At 36.3% G+C, this 18,541-nt stretch overlaps 1 protein-coding gene and 1 pseudogene across 2 annotated transcripts; one reads left to right on the forward strand and one right to left on the reverse strand.

Annotated features, from left to right (window-relative positions):
- Positions 1–7,737: 7,737 nt before the first annotated feature.
- Positions 7,738–11,881, reverse strand: LOC147513485 (uncharacterized; annotated as a pseudogene). The gene is made up of 2 exons (XR_015215479.1): positions 10,938–11,881; positions 7,738–8,683 (listed from the first exon to the last, which is right to left on the reverse strand). The product of XR_015215479.1 is annotated as an uncharacterized LOC147513485 (transcript).
- Positions 11,882–16,171: 4,290 nt separating this feature from the next.
- LOC147513486 (septum site-determining protein minD homolog, chloroplastic-like) lies at positions 16,172–17,503 on the forward strand. Its single transcript, XM_086596539.1, has one exon. The coding sequence runs from the start codon at positions 16,300–16,302 to the stop codon at positions 17,272–17,274; it is 975 nt and encodes a 324-aa protein (XP_086452665.1). The 5' UTR covers positions 16,172–16,299; the 3' UTR covers positions 17,275–17,503.
- The last annotated feature ends 1,038 nt before the right edge of the window (positions 17,504–18,541 follow it).

Genomic DNA, 18,541 nt, shown 5'->3' on the forward strand with positions numbered 1-18,541 from the left:
TCTGTGAGTCATCAACATCATATCCATTTCTATTGATGAGAAAAGAATGTCTTTTGGTTATCGAAAAAATAAAAATAAATAAAAGAATGTCTTTAGCAAATAAGGTAATCCACAGGGACCACAATTAAAGTAATTCCATCTATAATCTCTATGTGCAGCTAAATAAGTACTTCGATATGATTGAGATAACCGGCCATATATATAATTGAAAAGGCTTGATAACTTTGTTGATATGAATACAAAAGTTTAGTAGAATTCAGGTTGAAGGTTTACAGACTTCAATTAGATTTACCAGTTATAGAACATACATTCTTCTTTTTTCACGATTAGGAATTTGAAAATGTCCAAATATATACAATATTCTGAAACAAGTTTTTGATGGGTCTCACCTAGATATTGTAGGCTAACAATCATGCTCAACCTATGCACATCAGTTATTTTTCTTGTGAATAAAGCATTATTTATGTTTCCAAATGGAAATAATTATTTCTTTAAAACTGATGACGATAGAGATGCATTTACCAGAAAAGAAATAAAGAAACGAAGAAAACATTGTTCTTACCTCTTTTTAACTTGTCGGTAAAACAGACATGGCCAATAGGCCTGGCTAATGTTAGTGGAAGGACTAATAGAGTCTATAATAGTCTATAGTCATGTCCGGGGTTATGGGAGATGCAAATAATACAAAAGTTTCATTTTGATTAGAATCAGGTTTCTCATAAATAGACGATGCATCATGTTGATCGATGTACATACGTTCACCCTGGTTTGAACTTTAAACCATGCAACACCTACGCGTCTATTAGTTTCACGACATCCAATTTAAGCCCATGCCCGGGACTCAGGGAGTAGGAGCGAGACTTGTACTAGGAATATGTCATGTGCCTTCTAGATTGTAAATTGGTGTCTCTAAGACGCGTCTCTTCAGCATTGCTTGTTAATGTTGCTATAATGAATGATCATAGTTGTGTTATGCATTCGACGTGTTTGTCTTATTGTTTGTGGTCACATCAAGGAACTAAATTTCAGAAGTTTTCGTTAAATTTTTACGATATTTTTCTTTTTCGATGGGCATTGAAACATTTCGAACTCTATATTTTCTGTTTGTAAGTTTTCAAAGTAATTTTACGAAAATTTCAATCATGTTTTGGATTTCATTTATTTTGTACATTAACAGTAATATGTAGTTTTTCATGAAATTTACAGAAAATTTTGAATTGTACAAAGTGCAATAAATAATTTAAATAGAAGTTACTTTTGTCAATGAGTTCGTCTACCGCGAGGATATCCTCATATAGACGAGATCCAAGAATAAAAAACAAACTCACATTCTCTCTCTTCTTTTTTGTTTTGATTTTCTGTTGTTGGATCCACACATCTAACGGTCTCCGGAACCCTTATCCCTATAAGGATATTCTCGTAGTAGCCCGGGCCTTTGTCAATTTAACATTTAACATTTAATATTTACTAGTTACTAAACATTAAATACCTAATTTTTCTCAAACAAACACTTAGCTTCACCTTACCATCAATCATTTTTGCATTTTCCTTTTAATTTTTAATTTTATTTTTTTTATGGGGACATTTGGACATTTCATATATGTCTACTTGAAATTGTTAATTATCTATATATGTCTTATTTTGGTCATTTTTTGTGTATAAATATTTAAATTTGAAATAATAGTTGTTATCCATACTTTTTATTTTTGTTGATATATTCGCATATTTTTTTTTTACTTTTCACAAAAAATTATCGAAAATTTATATATTTTCGTTTTCTGTGTTCACCGAAACAATAACCGAAAATGAAATTTAAATCCTGGGGCACAATGTCACGTCGAAGCCTTTTACACACGAGGTCAAAATCCAGTTTTATTGATATGTTTAATAGAGTTTTGTATAAAATGGCATGTGTTGAGAGGCCCGCACAATGAGTCAAGTTGCAACTGAAAATACTCCTATATAACAATATAAGCAGTCGAGTAGAGAGGTACAGTAAAGTGTGTACTTGGACACTTGGTTAGTAGTCTTAGCATGGGTTGTTGGGGGTACGTGTGAAGAAGTTGGTTATGTAGTAATACAGTGTAGAACGTAGAAAACATGGAATGAAGTTGATGCCATGTCGTTTTAAGGTTAGATGGAATGTTGGGACCTATTAAGAGAATGGGACCATCCGGTACCAGTGTCGGACCCTTAAACATTTTAAAAGGAAAGAGAAGCCCAACGTTTCCAAACCATACAACAAACAGCAACGATACAAAGAAATCAACAAGAAGAATTGAAGAAGATTGAGAGGGATTAGCATAGAGAAGTTTGAATTGAAGTCATGGGCCATCATTCTTGCTGCAATCAACAGAAAGTTAAAAGAGGCCTTTGGTCACCCGAAGAAGACGAAAAGCTCATTCGATATATCACCACCAATGGCTATGGTTGTTGGAGTGAAGTTCCTGAGAAAGCAGGTAAACCCCCATATACACCATGTACTCTGGTACACTTATCAACTTCATTTTGGTCTTCTTGAGATGAGAAAACACCTGGTTTTTTTTTTTGCTCTCTTGGATATGTGAATGGATCACAATCTAGTATTGTATTCCATAAGAAAATTAATGGCGGAACCTAGTAATGCAATGGTTATTAATTATGGTTCAATGCCTTCATGAACTTGGAATGTTAATTAATGTATGTTAAGAAGAATCAGGATTCAGGATTATGAGCTAGGGGCTGTCCGTTCATTGTGGAATTTGGTGTACGTTGATGCGAGTGCTTTTAGCTTATTCGGTAACGTACTATATATGTGTTGCCAGTGAAAGTTGCACCTTTCACACTTTTGTACAGTGACGACACCATTATTGAATCCATACAGGCACTACTGTTGCACCTCTTTTATCACAAACTTCAACTGCCTTTTTTTGGCGAAAATCTCTATTTTGTATATCAATGAAGCATGTCGAGATGATTTATGCTAGTTAGTGATGTATATATACATAGTCACAATATTTGAATACTATTATAGAAACCCTGCATGTTTTAAATGTTTTCTATAAGTAGACTATTTATTGGTTATGTGTGTTTCTACTGGGCATCGTTGTTGCTCATCCTACTTAACATTTCAGACGAAAGCAAGTTATGGAGGAGGCTTTTCCTAACCCCAAATGATGGTTATGGGATTTTGGGAGGATTCCCCTTATGCTTGACGAGAGACAGAGTCAAGTTTATACTTTTGGGCTGTATAGAGATAAGCTAGGTTATTCTTTTGCTGTATATAATGAGCATAGCTCTTTTCTTTTGGTTGTATATTTATAGAGCTCCGCTCCTTTTGATGTATTTATTTGATGTATTCGAAAGTAGCGATTACACTTAAACAAATGGTGGATGTATATAATGTTGTTTAGAAGGTTGGGTTGTATATATATGGTTGTTGGAAGGTTGTAGTTTAGGATTTCCGTGTTATGACAGTTTATGACAGGTTTTAGGGTTTTACACGGGTCGATTAAACAAAGGAAACTCTGCTGAAATTCTCGGTAGAATTGTGATGGTGTCACCTCTCGAGATTCACTCCTCGCCCTTTTGAGATGTGTCTTTGGGGTCTCGGATGACAAGAGAGAGACTTCGAAAGAGTTCACAAAGCTAGCGAATAGAGACGAGAGAAGACTTAAGGTTGTTTTCAAATTGTATTCAAAACTCAAAAGCCAGCATTCAAAATCCTCGTCAAACTCTTTTAGTTTTTTAAGCTACGTGGAATCTCGAGATACTACACTCTCTCGGTTGGGAAAAGTAGTGCTCTAATTTCAGGAGAGAATGATCTCTCTTTATCAGGACTCTTACTGTATTACTTGTAATTCATTCTCCTTGGACACTACCAATTTTATAGTAGTATATACTAACCCTATATACTAACAGTTTAGTGGACCTAAGTGGCTAAGTACCTAACAAGTAACAATAGGTTTTAAAGTGACCACACTTGATCTTTCAGTCTACATAAACCCTTAAAATGCTATTGTCTGATTCCCTACAATTAGAGCATCTCTAAGTGGAGGCATTAAGTGTCAATTTGCCTCTACCATTTGAAATTTTGGCCAAATCCAATTCTATGTGGACTCAAATATAGATGCATCAAGTGTCTAGCCACATCTGTAGAGGCAAATTTGTTGTTTCGTTTGCGGATGCGGCGCGACACATAAAGTGTCGCATGAAATGTTGAAAAAGTCAATAAACAAAACCAACACGACGCTAGGGTTGTTTGTTGACTTTTTCAACATTCCATACGACACTCTAAGTGTCGCACAACATTTGGAGTGTCATGTGGGTTTTTTGTTGGGTTTGCTATCACACTTTTTATGGAATAATAAGTATTTTAATACCAACAAATCTAAAATTGGACCCACCTAACCAAAATACACTCTATGTTTTAGATTTTTTTTTTTATATAAATTATTAACTACTAAAATAGGTCCACTAAGTTTGCCTCCTACCTAGAACTGATCATTGTTTACCGATGCTTACTTCAAATCTAGCCTTAAACATGACACTTGATGCCTCTACCACCTAGAGATGCTCTTAGTGAGACAAAGTTTCTTATCAAATGATTCAGTAATTATGGTTTGACACTGCTCATCCTTACTTCACACAGACTGATGTGTGATTATATATATATATATATATTTGCACACAAGTAGAGATATTATTACAATTAAAGAATGATACATTGTCAATTAAAACTGAAATCTACATACCGCCTAATCAAATCTATAGTAGGTCCTGTGAGCACATTCTATACTGGTGATGAATAGGGGTTTGGTTGTGCTCCAAATTGTTTCTCCAATGTTCATAGAAGATTGCTTCTTTGCTGCAACATCCACACAAAAAATTGGCCTCTCGCAGCGTATGCGAGATGCACCAGTGGTTAAGTTTTTAAGCTACCCTCTTCCATCTTGGCTGATGTATGTTAAGGTCCACGAATGGTGCTTTTTCTAAAAAAGAGAGAACTGCCCTATATAGTCACTTTCTAGCCATAGTTTTCCTCCGGTTGTTCCCCCACAATGTTTCCATTGTTAGGAGTCTAGGACAATTGGTACGACCATAATTTGAGATTTCGGAATCCTCATAATTTCGATAACTCAAAAAACTATAATTTTGCACGGAATTCCAACCAGTGTATCGGAATTTGCAAGGTCTTAAATTTTAATTAATTAATTATGTGAATAATCTAGGCCATTGGATTTGATGGATATGACATCATTATCTTTTAAGTTTTAAGAAAGAATGGTGGTTGTAATGAAGTGGAGACAACAATGTCTGTTAAGGTCCACAAATGGTACCTTTTCTTAAAGAAAGAACTGCCGGTGTAGAGTCACTTTCTAACCATAGCTTTCCTCAAGTTGTTCTCCACAACTTTTCCATTGTTGCTACTTGCTAGGAGTATAGGACAATTGGTACCGCAGTAATTTGAGATTTTGGAATCATCCGAATTCCAATAACTCTAAAAATTGAAATTTCGCACAGAATTCCAACCAGTGTATCGAAATTTGTAAGGTCTTAAATTTTAATTAATTAATTATGTGAATAATCTAGACCATTGGATTTGATGGATATGACATCATTATCTCCTAAGTTTTAAAAAAGAATTGTGGTGGTAATGAAGTGGAGGCAAAAATGGCGACTTGTAGATGGAGTCAAGGAGGCACCACCATAAAATTTGTAACGAACTTCCAAAGCTTTCGAAGAAAGCAATAATGAGTAGTGAAGCCCAACTCATTAAGATCGGGAGATTTAATTCAATTTGTAAATGTATGTTTTTATTTCAAGGGATTAACAGGACATTACACTAAGTGTTTATGACTTAGCTCTAATCTAAAAAGATGAGTGTTTTGGTGGGTGGTAATAGGTGTTATTCAAGAGTAAGAAGATGTCTATATATCCAAAGACTTTGGGGTGAAATTTAATCAATGGCAAACGTAGCTCTAGGGTTGACTTTTATAGGAGTTGTGAAGCAAGTGGTTGGTAGGACACGCGTGGTGGTATGGACGTGTGTATTATCGGGATGAGTGATAACGTCCCTCACAAGTCAAACGCGTGTGTAGTGATTCCGTGTATTATGTTGTTTGGTGGTATAGAAAAAGAGTGTGGTTAAGAAGATAATGATGGTAATGATTTGAGTGTTGTAGTGAGTCTCTAGTGCTAATGATAAGAATAATGAGGGTGATAGGTGATGATATCACGAGATGAAGTCGAAGAATCCGGGTCATTGATATTGATAATTGAACATGTCTTGATGGTGAAGACGATCTCAACCATTGAATGACTAGATCTAGAGATCATTAGTGGAGGATTCCAACTGTTTCATGTAGGTGCAGAGAAAATGATCAAGTTTTTTTCTAAATCGACGGATTCAACTCAAGTTTTGACAATTTCCCAATACTTTTTGATGGTTTCCGAATATTTACAATCATACCCCTGGCGGAACATACCGTACATTTCTATGCCAATGCCGAAATTTCAACATTCTATTCGAAATCACGAACACTAGTTTGAGGTGACCCCATTCCACGCATGAACTAACTTCTGCTATTAGTTTATCTATATAACAAAGAAGTGTGATGTGGGTCCCACAGGACCTCCATCCTATGGTCCAAACACTTTCTTAACATTTTATGCTGCTTGTGACATGGCTAATCCAAGTGTTCTAAAGATTTGTGCAATTTGTTAAACTAAATCAGTACCATAGGATCTATCCAAAAATTTCTAAACTGTTGGGCTAGCCCATAAATTGTTGGGACTCTAAATTTGACATAATACTGCACAATTGGCTGGATTTTTAGGGTGGACAGTTGGGTTTTTTTTGTTGTTGTGCTTCTGCTTAGATGTGCGTCTGGGCGCCGAAGGTGCGCGCATCTATTTAATCATGCCGTATGCCACGGGCAAATACTAGTTATCAATAAGTCAGTGCTATCTAATCTAAGTATATAACCCTTGTGACCTGCATGTTTTGTCGTCTGTATAGACCTGCTGCTAAACACACAATTTTGATCACATAAGCTCCAAAGAGTTTTCCCTTGCCCAACTTTAGACCACAAAAATATTCAGAAAAATATCTAGAATAAAAGGTGAAGGTTCGACATTATAATACCATAATACCCGAACAAGAAAAACGAGATTTTGATGTTTGCAACAGATTACAGAACCCACAGTATGGACTATGGAGGTCCACATAAATACCTGTATCACATGATTGTAAACTATGATTCTCTTGAACGATTAATCAAAAGACTTACATGTATTAACTATTAACTCATATATTCACTTATCCGAAAAAATGAAAATAATAATAAAAAACATACCCAACTCGAAGCAACTTTATAACTCGTACATGACAAGGACCCTCGAAAATGTTTATAAAACTGTATCATAACCAAAGCGATACATGGTTCTCAGTATACACCATACCACAGCAAGCTTATTGCAATGACCAATAAAAGCCAACGTCCAAGGACAAGACACTGCAACAACACACAACTCAACTCCAACAGACGATACTTGATGATAATAATATATACAACACTTTATTGAAGACTACTATCAAACCTCCTTACAGAGATCAGACCTCTACCGAAATTCAGCTAATACCAGTCTTACCGTCTTAACATTCTATTGATGAGAATGGATTCTGCATGCATCTTCCTAATTTGAAGGGAAGAAACAGCCTGAGCTGCAATAAGCCCAGCCGAGATCTCTGTTGTGCCACGTATTCTCTCCTCAAAATATGGTGCATGGCTTTTTTCCAAATATATCCTGTGACAATGACCAGCTACCAAACCCCCAATCATTCCATTTACATGACATTCCTCCATAAGCATCTGACACCCGCCCGTCCTTCAAGTGAATACCTTGTATAGCCCTGATTACCAGGGCCTGCTTTTCGCCCTCCCATAAAAGGCCTATATTACTGGCACAGTTCCAAGGATTGAAACCTTCATCCTGTTGCAGTAAAATCTTGCAAGATTCATCTGAGTCTTCTCCAAGGAGGACATGCATAGCTACTGCCTCTGCTATTATGCTCCCTCTTCGTCAAGCCGCTGCTGTTCCTCTTTCTTCTTCTGCTTTTTCTTTTCCAGCTCCGATCGAATAGCAGCAGAAGTAGCAAGTGCTTTCTCCAAGCGTCTCTTCTTCTTCTCAGCTTGTTTGAGACGATCTACCTCATCCTTCGCTTGCTTTTTCTTCCCTTTTCTAACAGGCGGTGCTTGAATGCACGCTATAGTATCCATGTCAACTATTGATTTCTCTAAAAAATCAATTCTGTTAGCAACTTTTTAAAAAAAACTCCTCTAAAACTTGTACAGATTTCTCTATAACTATTTTCTTTGGTAATAAAAACTAAAATCTCCTTTATCTAAAACGGGAAGTGCTGAGGGATCTAATTAACGTTAACCAGTCCACCCCTACACCCATTCAGGTCTGAAAGAATATCTCATCTTTCTAACGATGCAGTCCCAGACAGAAACAACAGGTGATAGCAGAAGAGCAAAGTGGTAAGAGCTAACAGAAATATCTGTCGGTGTCATTCTCCCCAATTTCCCACAGCCCTTGCATTTACCCATCTCAGTAAGAAACGATACCAATATGAAGATTCAGAACGAAAAGCAACTATAACAATAAGGATATCACAGATCTCACATCGCCTCCTCTCCTGCAATGAAAGAGAAACACTTGTCATTAAAAAGAAAATTACAGAATCCAACTTAAAAAATCTCTAAAGTAAACATATACTTATAATCTTAACCACCTATTTCAAGTAAGAGGATCTAAAAGACTACAAACTATTGACCTACTCTTTTGACAAATATACCACCGTGTGATGTGTTAACATGGGCCTCCTGTTGTATATTATTTATAGTCATGGAGTGTATTTAGTTGAAAAAGTAGAATTACATAACATCTCCCATGCCAAATGAAGAGTTAAAGTTCAGTAGAAACTATTTCCCAGAAGTAGGAGTTAATTTGTTTAATTTGGCATTAATTGAACATGAGCTAGAGAAGTCCAACTCGAAAAACCCATCAAATTGATATTTGAATTGATTATAAAATCATATTAAATACTTCAAACCCCAAAATTGAGCACTAACAGATCCAAAATCCAAATTTCTATTCTAGATCCCTAATTCACCTAAAATGCATCATTTCATAGATTCCCAATTCTCCCATTCAATCCATACATTTTACCAAAATAAAAAAACAATTAGCAGTTCAAATCCCCATATTTGAACTATAGATCCCTAATTCACCTAAATCCCCAATTCTCTATCCATCAAATTCACAAATTAAAATAACATCAATTTCAATCTACTATACTAGCATCAGAAACATAAACAATATAAATAACAACAAATATGATTAAATTATCACAATCAATAGATCCAATTACATTAAAACTCCTGATAAAAAAAACACCTCATTAGTTAAAATTTCAATGAATGATAAAGATAGAGAGAAAAACTGACCTTCAGAATTGGGGAAAAAGGAGAGGGAATTGAAATAAAACATGCAAATTGAGGATTATTTGTTTTCGGATCAGATCTAATTTGGGATCTAGAACCAACCTAATTTTTCCACTTGTTCGCGGGGAGAGAAAAAAAATATATAAAGAAAAGGAGGAAAAAAAAAAAAAAGAAACGTCTGTTGGATAAATGTGATTAAATAAAGCGCCACATGAATTCTGCGTGGAGGCTGTAGGGGTAGTTTTGTCTTTTAACAAGTTTGATGGGACACGTGTCGGAGAATGGTTGTTATTGTCCAGTGACTAGTGAAGAAGGAAAGGAGTAGAGTAGACCGATGTAGATTTTGGACCTTTTTTTAAGTCAGGCATTATTCAGTCAGGCAGTCAGATTCTAATATGGTGTACTTCTGATTTTGAGGCCCTAGCTCAAAATCTCATTTCACCACTTAAAACATTCCCAATGCAAGTTATTATTTTTTCTGATTTTGAGGCCCTTGCTCAAAATCTCATTTCACCGAATATTAATCTCGGACAAGATATTAGATTCCATTTGAACGTAAAAATCGAAAAAACATTTTGAACAGAATGAAACATCTCGTCTGAAATTTAAAAAAGAACAAAAAATCATACAAGACAAAATCCGAAAAAAAAACTCGTTTTTTTTTAAAAAATACACACGAGGCAGAATCCAACATCCCATCCGAAATTCACAACTCAACTACTATCTCGATTAAAAATTTCACCTTCGTTTTGACTTGGAAAAATAGTCACCTTAGTATTCACTTTTGCATTGGGCAAAAATTTTGAACCATTTAGAAGTGAATAAAGTCACAAACCCACCATAATGACTTGCATTGGAAATGCTCTTATCCACATGATAATAATGTTAACATATTTCATAAAATCTCAAAAAAAATTATTTTATGGGTCAAGGAAATGAACACACATTAGCACCCTCAGCAACATGGACTGTCACGTGATGATGACCAAGAAAGTTTATTCTGTTTAAAGAATTTGATGACTGCATAAACTTTTGAACAAATATATATGTATGTATATTCTATGTGCTGTGCTGCAAATTTCAAAAGGTTGATGTCATGTAACTAATTTTTCCAATAAAGTTGTAATCATTTGGCAGCACTCAGAGAGACTGCCGAACAATTCTTGATAAGAACTGAGTTAAGCTGTGGGCATCGGATAAGTATGAATTTCTCATATAAGTTCGAGTCACGTATGTATCTATATTAGTTATCAAGAAAAGTATATCCTCTATCAGAAGAATTGAATTTTACAGGACCAACAATTTTTTTTTGGATCATGATTTTCCTGACGATATGGCGTCGAACCGAGATCCATTACATGACGATAAATAATATTGAACATCAAATTTTGACTTCTAAAACATCTCGGAGAAGAAAACTAATATTTGCTGAATCAAGAAAGATACCTGACTACATCACAGTTAGTAACGAAGGCCATCTACAAGAGTTTCTCTTCAGTCTGCATAACGTACAAGTTGATTATTTTTTCACATGCTACATTAAACACAACCAACTTCATAGTTTTACTGCTCGAGTTGATACCAATCTGGCACACCCCTATTTTTTTGATAATGTTCAGTAGAAATAGCTTGATCCGTATCTTCAACAATCTAACAAACAAGTACGTGAGTGGGTTTGACTCACACTAGTCCAGATTGAAAAAATATATTCAAAGACACAGGCCTGTGTCGTCGCTCTACTGTACCTTCATCAAATCCACCGTCTTATTTCTAAGACGATTCACATTTTGATCAAGTATCGTGTAAGTCGAACAACATACTACAAATCATTTGATATCTCTAACTGCATAGGTCGTACAACCCGAGTAAGATCTCGTACACACTTTCGTAACATCGAAACGTGAAACACGTCATGAACCATGGCGTATAGGCTTTCATTCCCGAGTAAGATCTCGTACACACTTTCGTAACATCGAAACGTGAAACACGTCATGAACCATGGCGTATAGGCTTTCATTGCCTCCAAAGTTAGCATGGGTTCATAACATATTCCACATTTCGATGTTACGAAAGTGTGGATGAGATCCTACTCAGGTTGTACACCCTACACAATTAGAGATATCAGATGATTTGTTGTATGTTCTGGTGCTGGTGATCGAGATGTGAAGCGTCCTAAAAACAAGACAATGGATTTGGTGACAGTACAGTGGAGGGACGACAAAAATGGGTGTTAGGATTTTTTTTGTCATGTTGGTTTATCCGAAGACAGGTGGCTTTGAATATTTTTTTCCAGTCTGGATTCGTGTGAGTCAAACTCGCTCACGCCCCAACAATTCTAGTACAGTAAAGACATCATAGTAAAGACAACAACATGGCATCATAATATGACCTATCAGTCATTTTTATCATGGCCTGAAACCATTTCCAGTAATGAGAGAACAAGAAATGGCCCCATAACAGGTGGATGAGGCGGCTTGCTGAAGGCCACAATGGGTTCAGCTTTCTCATCAGTAACTGGCGATCCTCCTTCACCTATATCATTACCATGCTTCTTTGGTGAGATTGCCATGGTACCTACTTTTATTAGTGCGACCACAATTGTTGGTGTGAAAAAATTGTGAAGTATAAAAGAATAAGGCTGATAAGAAATTCATAGCTCATATTACCCCATCTTCCTCTCAGAGTGCCTTTAAGAATATTCTTTGCAGTAAGTAATCCAGTTGTGCCACGCATTCAGATAAGAGCACCTTCTTCTTCTTGAAACCTTGAGGGTATTGAAACCTGAACACCAGATAGACTTACGCACATCACTACCGGAAGTTGCATAAGATGAAATTAATGGGTTTGCACAAGGCTGTGCTCCAAAGGCACATGAAAACATTAATACCACCAATTACCTCATAGGACTACCACATAGTAATGTAGCAAGCACATTGAGTTACAATTAGCAAAAAGTTACAAATTTAGTTGACTGTTCATTGAGATCTCACTTAGAAATATGTGAGCCACTATAACGTTTTGACCTACGCTTCCGCACTTTAAAAATTCACAACTCAACTACTATCTCGATTAAAAATTTCACCTTCGTTTTGACTTGGAAAAATAGTCACCTTAGTATTCACTTTTGCATTGGGCAAAAATTTTGAACCATTTAGAAGTGAATAAAGTCACAAACCCACCATAATGACTTGCATTGGAAATGCTCTTATCCACATGATAATAATGTTAACATATTTCATAAAATCTCAAAAAAATTTATTTTATGGGTCAAGGAAATGAACACACATTAGCACCCTCAGCAACATGGACTGTCACGTGATGATGACCAAGAAAGTTTATTCTGTTTAAAGAATTTGATGACTGCATAAACTTTTGAACAAATATATATGTATGTATATTCTATGTGCTGTGCTGCAAATTTCAAAAGGTTGATGTCATGTAACTAATTTTTTCCAATAAAGTTGTAATCATTTGGCAGCACTCAGAGAGACTGCCGAACAATTCTTGATAAGAACTGAGTTAAGCTGTGGGCATCGGATAAGTATGAATTTCTCATATAAGTTCGAGTCAATGTATGTATCTATATTAGTTATCAAGAAAAGTATATCCTCTATCAGAAGAATTGAATTTTTACAGGACCAACAATTTTTGGATCATGATTTTCCTGACGATATGGCGTCGAACCGAGATCCATTACATGACGATAAATAATATTGAACATCAAATTTTGACTTCTAAAACATCTCGGAGAAGAAAACTAATATTTGCTGAATCAAGAAAGATACCTGACTACATCAGAAGAGTTACTAACGAAGGCCACCTACAAGAGTTTCTCTTCAGTCTGCATAACGTACAAGTTGATTATTTTTTCACATGCTACATTAAACACAACCAACTTCATAGTTTTACTGCTCGAGTTGATACCAATCTGGCACACCCCTAAGTTTTAGATAATTGTTCAGTAGAAATAGTAGAAATAGCTTGATCCGTATCTTCAACAATCTAACAAACAAGTATGTGAGTGGGTTTGACTCACACTAGTCCAGATTGAAAAAATATATTCAAAGACACAGGCCTGTGTCGTCGCTCTACTGTACCTTCATCAAATCCACCGTCTTATTTCTAAAGTATCGTGTAAGTCGAACAACATACTACAAATCATTTGATATCTCTAACTGCATAGGTGTACAACCCGAGTAGGATCTTGTACACTTTCGTAACATCAAAACGTGAAACACGTCATGAACCACATCCAAAGTTAGCATGGGTTCATAACGTATTCCACATTTCGATGTTACAAAAGTGTGGATGAGATCCTACTCAGGTTGTACACCCTACACAATTCGAGATATCAGATGATTTGTCGTATGTTCTGGTGATCGAGATGTGAAGCGTCCTAAAAATAAAACAATAGATTTGGTGACAGTACAGTGGAGGGACGACAAAAATGGGTGTTAGGATTTTTTTTTGTCATGTTGGTTTATCCGAGGACAGGTGGCTTTGAATATTTTTTTCCAGTCTGGACTCGTGTGAGTCAAACTCGCTCACGCCCCAACAATTCTAGTACAGTAAAGACAACAACATGGCATCATAATATGACCTATCAGTCATTTTTATCATGGCCTGAAACCATTTCCAGTAATGAGAAAACAAGAAATGGCCCCATAACAGGTGGAAGAGGCGGCTTGCTGAAGGCCACAATGGGTTCGGCTTTATCATCAGTAACTGGCGATCCTCCTTCACCTATATCATTACCATGCTTCTTTGGTGAGATTGTCATGGTACCTACTTTTATTAGTGCGACCACAATTGTTAGTGTGAAAAAATTGTAAAGTATAAAAGAATAAGGCTGATAAGAAATTCATAGCACATATTACCCCATCTTCCTCTCAGAGAAATGCCTTTAAGAATATTCTTTGCAGTAAGTAATCCAGTTGTGCCACGCATTCAGATAAGAGCACCTTCTTCTTCTTGAAAGCTTGAAGGGTATTGAAGCCTGAACACCAGATAGACTTACGCACATCACTACCTGAAGTTGCATAAGATGAAATTAATGGGTTTGCACAAGGCTGTGCTCCAAAGGCACATGAAAACATTAATACCACCAATTACCTCATAAGACTACCACATAGTAATGTAGCAAGCACATTGAGTTACAATTAGCAAAAAGTTACAAATTTAGTTGACTGTTCATTGAGATCTCACTTAGAAATCTGTGAGCCACTATAACATTTTGACCTACGCTTCCGCACTTTAGCTGTACAGAATTTTCACAAGACTCCTAGAGAAGTAGTTTCAGAAGGGCACATTATTGTTCACATCTTATCTTGGCCAAAAGCCACTTATGACGATCCGTTTTCAATACTTTCGAAAGCTAGGGCATAAAGTAAGGCTTCATTAGCCAAAAAGCCTGCCTCACACACAAGGCACAGAGGGAAGCCGTAAGAATATGTTTATCTATTGTAATTATAACATATAAATGTGAAAAGTCCATTAAGGAAATTGAACCGCATCGCAATTTGCAACTTCCAATATCCATGCCTACGTGCTCAAACACGATAACAAAAGTCATTCACTATCTAGGAAGATTTCCTTTATGGTTCCATCTCCAAGCCCATCTAAAGTAATCTAGTAAGAAAATTTTCCTTTGCTTCCACAAAGCCCCATTATACAGCTAATATCCCCATTCATGGCTTCATCCTGAACTTGAGGTTCTAAGAAATGGATGAACCAATGTGCGCCATAAAAGCTCAAGTACTTGCCGCTTTTGTTGCTTGCGATAGCGTAAACCAAAGGGAGAGCTTTCCCATTACGGATGTATCACAGCAACAGGAATCAAAATGCACACAAGTGACATTGCATCGAAAGAAATTCAAAAGCCTCCAACCAACTCAAAAAGAGTCATAAAGCTGTAACAAATTTATTGGACATAGAAAATACTCGTGCTATATCTTTTTAACAGTCACAATCTTCTCAAGGTCTGTTACGATTGCCTTTATATATGTAATCGTCCTTAACATACACCCCCTTCTCCTTCGGATAATCACCACTGCTTTGCCCACTTCAAAATCGTAAAACCACACCATAAGATTTTACCTCCACCTTCTTTCATCATCTTAAAGCTTCTATCATACGCCAGTACACCATGCCACACACTTTTGTATTCCCGACCATTTAACATAAAAATCACGCGAAAATACAAACAATTTAAAATCATATATAACCCACTAATAGTTTCAACATCTTGTAGACCATACAACTGTTCACGACCTCAAACAACATTAGAATTTATGTACTATCTTTAAAAACTTATTGAACCATCATAAATATTATTTTGATTTTATCATAAATACCCCAAAAAAATAAAATAGTATTGAAGTATCAATCATGAAGTTTATTGTTGTACTTAATTAGAAGCAAGTGATGCAAAATTTTAATTATCATTCCTAAAACAGCCTTGACGACATTCACCAATAGGGTAATCAACAAAATACTACAGCAAGTGACTGCAATTTTATTACATACAGCAAGCAAATGATTCATGATATCATACAGAAACCATAAAAAGAGAGTATTTCATACCTTTTCTAGTTGTTCTTAAAACTTCTGAAGCCAGAGTGTGGTTGAGTATCCTTTTAATAAAGAAGCCAAAAGAACGTTCTTGAACCATCTTAAAACACTGATCCCATGCACCAGACTGTTGTTACATAACTACTTACTAACTCCACTCTTCTTTACACCACACGTGTGGCAAGAGAGACTATTTGTGTCTACACACAAGTGAACATCACTTTCTCTATACACAGCCATGATTTCTCTGCAACTTCACACTATAAGCCCTAACAAAAAAAACTCACCTTTCCCAATATCAACAACACCCAAACACTTAATTAGAAAATCTAATCTAAAAAATAGGCCCAACAAAATAGTTTCAGTTCTTCAATGGAATAGAAAACCAGAACTATCAGGTGAAACCCCAAGAGTAGTAGTGATAACATCTGGAAAAGGAGGCGTGGGAAAAACTACAACAACAGCCAATGTGGGTCTTTCATTAGCACGACTAGGTTTCTCAGTTGTAGCCATAGATGCTGACGTGGGTCTACGAAATCTTGATCTTCTTCTCGGTTTAGAAAACCGTGTTAACTACACTGCTGTTGAAGTACTAAATGGAGATTGTAGACTTGACCAAGCATTGGTGCGTGATAAACGTTGGTCTAATTTCGAACTCTTGTGTATTTCGAAGCCCAGGTCGAAATTACCACTGGGGTTTGGAGGAAAAGCTTTGATATGGCTTGTTGACGCTTTGAAAGCGCGTCAAGAAGGTAGTCCTGATTTCATTATTATTGATTGTCCTGCTGGTATTGATGCTGGTTTTATTACTGCTATTACACCTGCTAATGAAGCTGTACTTGTTACTACACCTGATATAACTAGTCTTAGAGATGCTGATCGCGTAACGGGGTTACTTGAATGTGATGGGATTAAAGATATTAAAATGATTGTGAATCGAGTTAGGACGGATATGATTAGAGGTGAAGATATGATGTCGGTATTGGATGTTCAGGAAATGTTGGGGTTGGCTTTGTTGGGTGTGATTCCTGAGGATGCAGAAGTGATTCGAAGCACGAATAGAGGGTACCCACTTGTTTTGAATAAGCCTCCTACTCTTGCTGGACTTGCATTTGAGCAGGCTGCTTGGAGGCTTGTTGAGCAGGATAGTATGAAGGCTGTTATGGTTGAGGAGGAACCTAAGAAGCGTGGGTTTTTCTCGTTCTTTGGTTGATAGTTTTTCGAGGAACTTCAATTTTGTTGCACTTTGTATGGCGTTTTTTTTTTGTTGGGATGGAAGAAGTGATGTGCCTTGGGAATTTTTAAAGCAGTTGCTACTTGGTTAAGCATAGCGGGGGAGGGGGAATCTGTGTACAGCGAGTAGGTAGAGTTTGTTATTCTTCTTTTCAATGTTTTTATGCAATCTTATTTGATAGTTATCATTATAATCTTGTTGTCTCTTAGACTAGCGATTCAACTTGCTTTTCAATTCCTGTCATTTGTATGTCCATTGGAAGAGATTTTGATGTGGTAAGACTCTGTATATTAGGAGGAAGATACAGGCATATCCCATTTCAAGCCTGATTAATTGCGAAGTTTTCAGTCTCATTCTATTCCCCACTTGAATGTTTTTCTTTTTGTTTTTTGTACTGAAATCATTGTGTATCATAATGGAGCGTTATCATCAACTACAATTGGGTATTGCTAAACTTGAGATCAATAAATCCCTGATGTGGAGGAGGTTTAGGGTTTTGAGCTCCATGGCATGTGAGACTATTGTAAAGGATTAGTTGCGGACTGGTTCACACAGTTTCATCCTCTCAGAGACTCAGAATCAATTCAAGAAATCCCACTTGAATGGTGATCCAACAGTTTTTGAAATTTACCATTTGATTTCCTCTGGAATTTCTTATGAGTTATTGATAGAGAATGGTGACCACTTCCTCTTTATTGAAACCTCTTTCCAACTGCATTGCCTCCTTATCCCTGTTCACTAAAATTGCAGGTTAAGCATTATTGGCTTTCTGTATGTAAGTGCAAAAATTTGCTGTAGAGAAGTTCCGAGTTTCCTTCACTAATCAACTTTTGCCTTTGATATGTGAGGATTGTTCACTGATACGCACGCCAGCTCTCCCTATTGGGTTTAGTTTACTGCAGCGTCAATGGAATACCGGGTTTCATTTAGTTCTCATTGTATTTTCATCCCCCATTTTAATTCAGTCAACTCACAGTTAGAAGGACTAAAACCTAATAAACAAACATTTTCAGACCAAAACCTAATTACACTATTATTAGGAGGACCAAAACCAAAAAACCCCTTTTAATTCAGTCCGTCATATCTTAGTCCAACTGAACATGGTAACATTCTCCTCATGTTTATGTAGCTCCAATTTTGGACTAAATTCTACGACATAAATTTTGATAACATCCTGTAGTTCAACTTTTGGACTAGATTCTACGACATACATCTTGGCTGTTCAACTTATTAAGCCTTCTCAATT

This window comes from Coptis chinensis, chromosome 3, assembly GCF_015680905.1.
Source record: "Coptis chinensis isolate HL-2020 chromosome 3, ASM1568090v1, whole genome shotgun sequence".
In the NCBI taxonomy this organism is placed as follows: Eukaryota; Viridiplantae; Streptophyta; class Magnoliopsida; order Ranunculales; family Ranunculaceae; genus Coptis; species Coptis chinensis.

What these genes read in the sequence shown, in the direction of transcription:
- LOC147513486 (XM_086596539.1), top strand. Translation starts at nt 16,300, where the DNA reads ATGATTTCTCTGCAACTTCACACTATAAGCCCTAACAAAAAAAACTCA.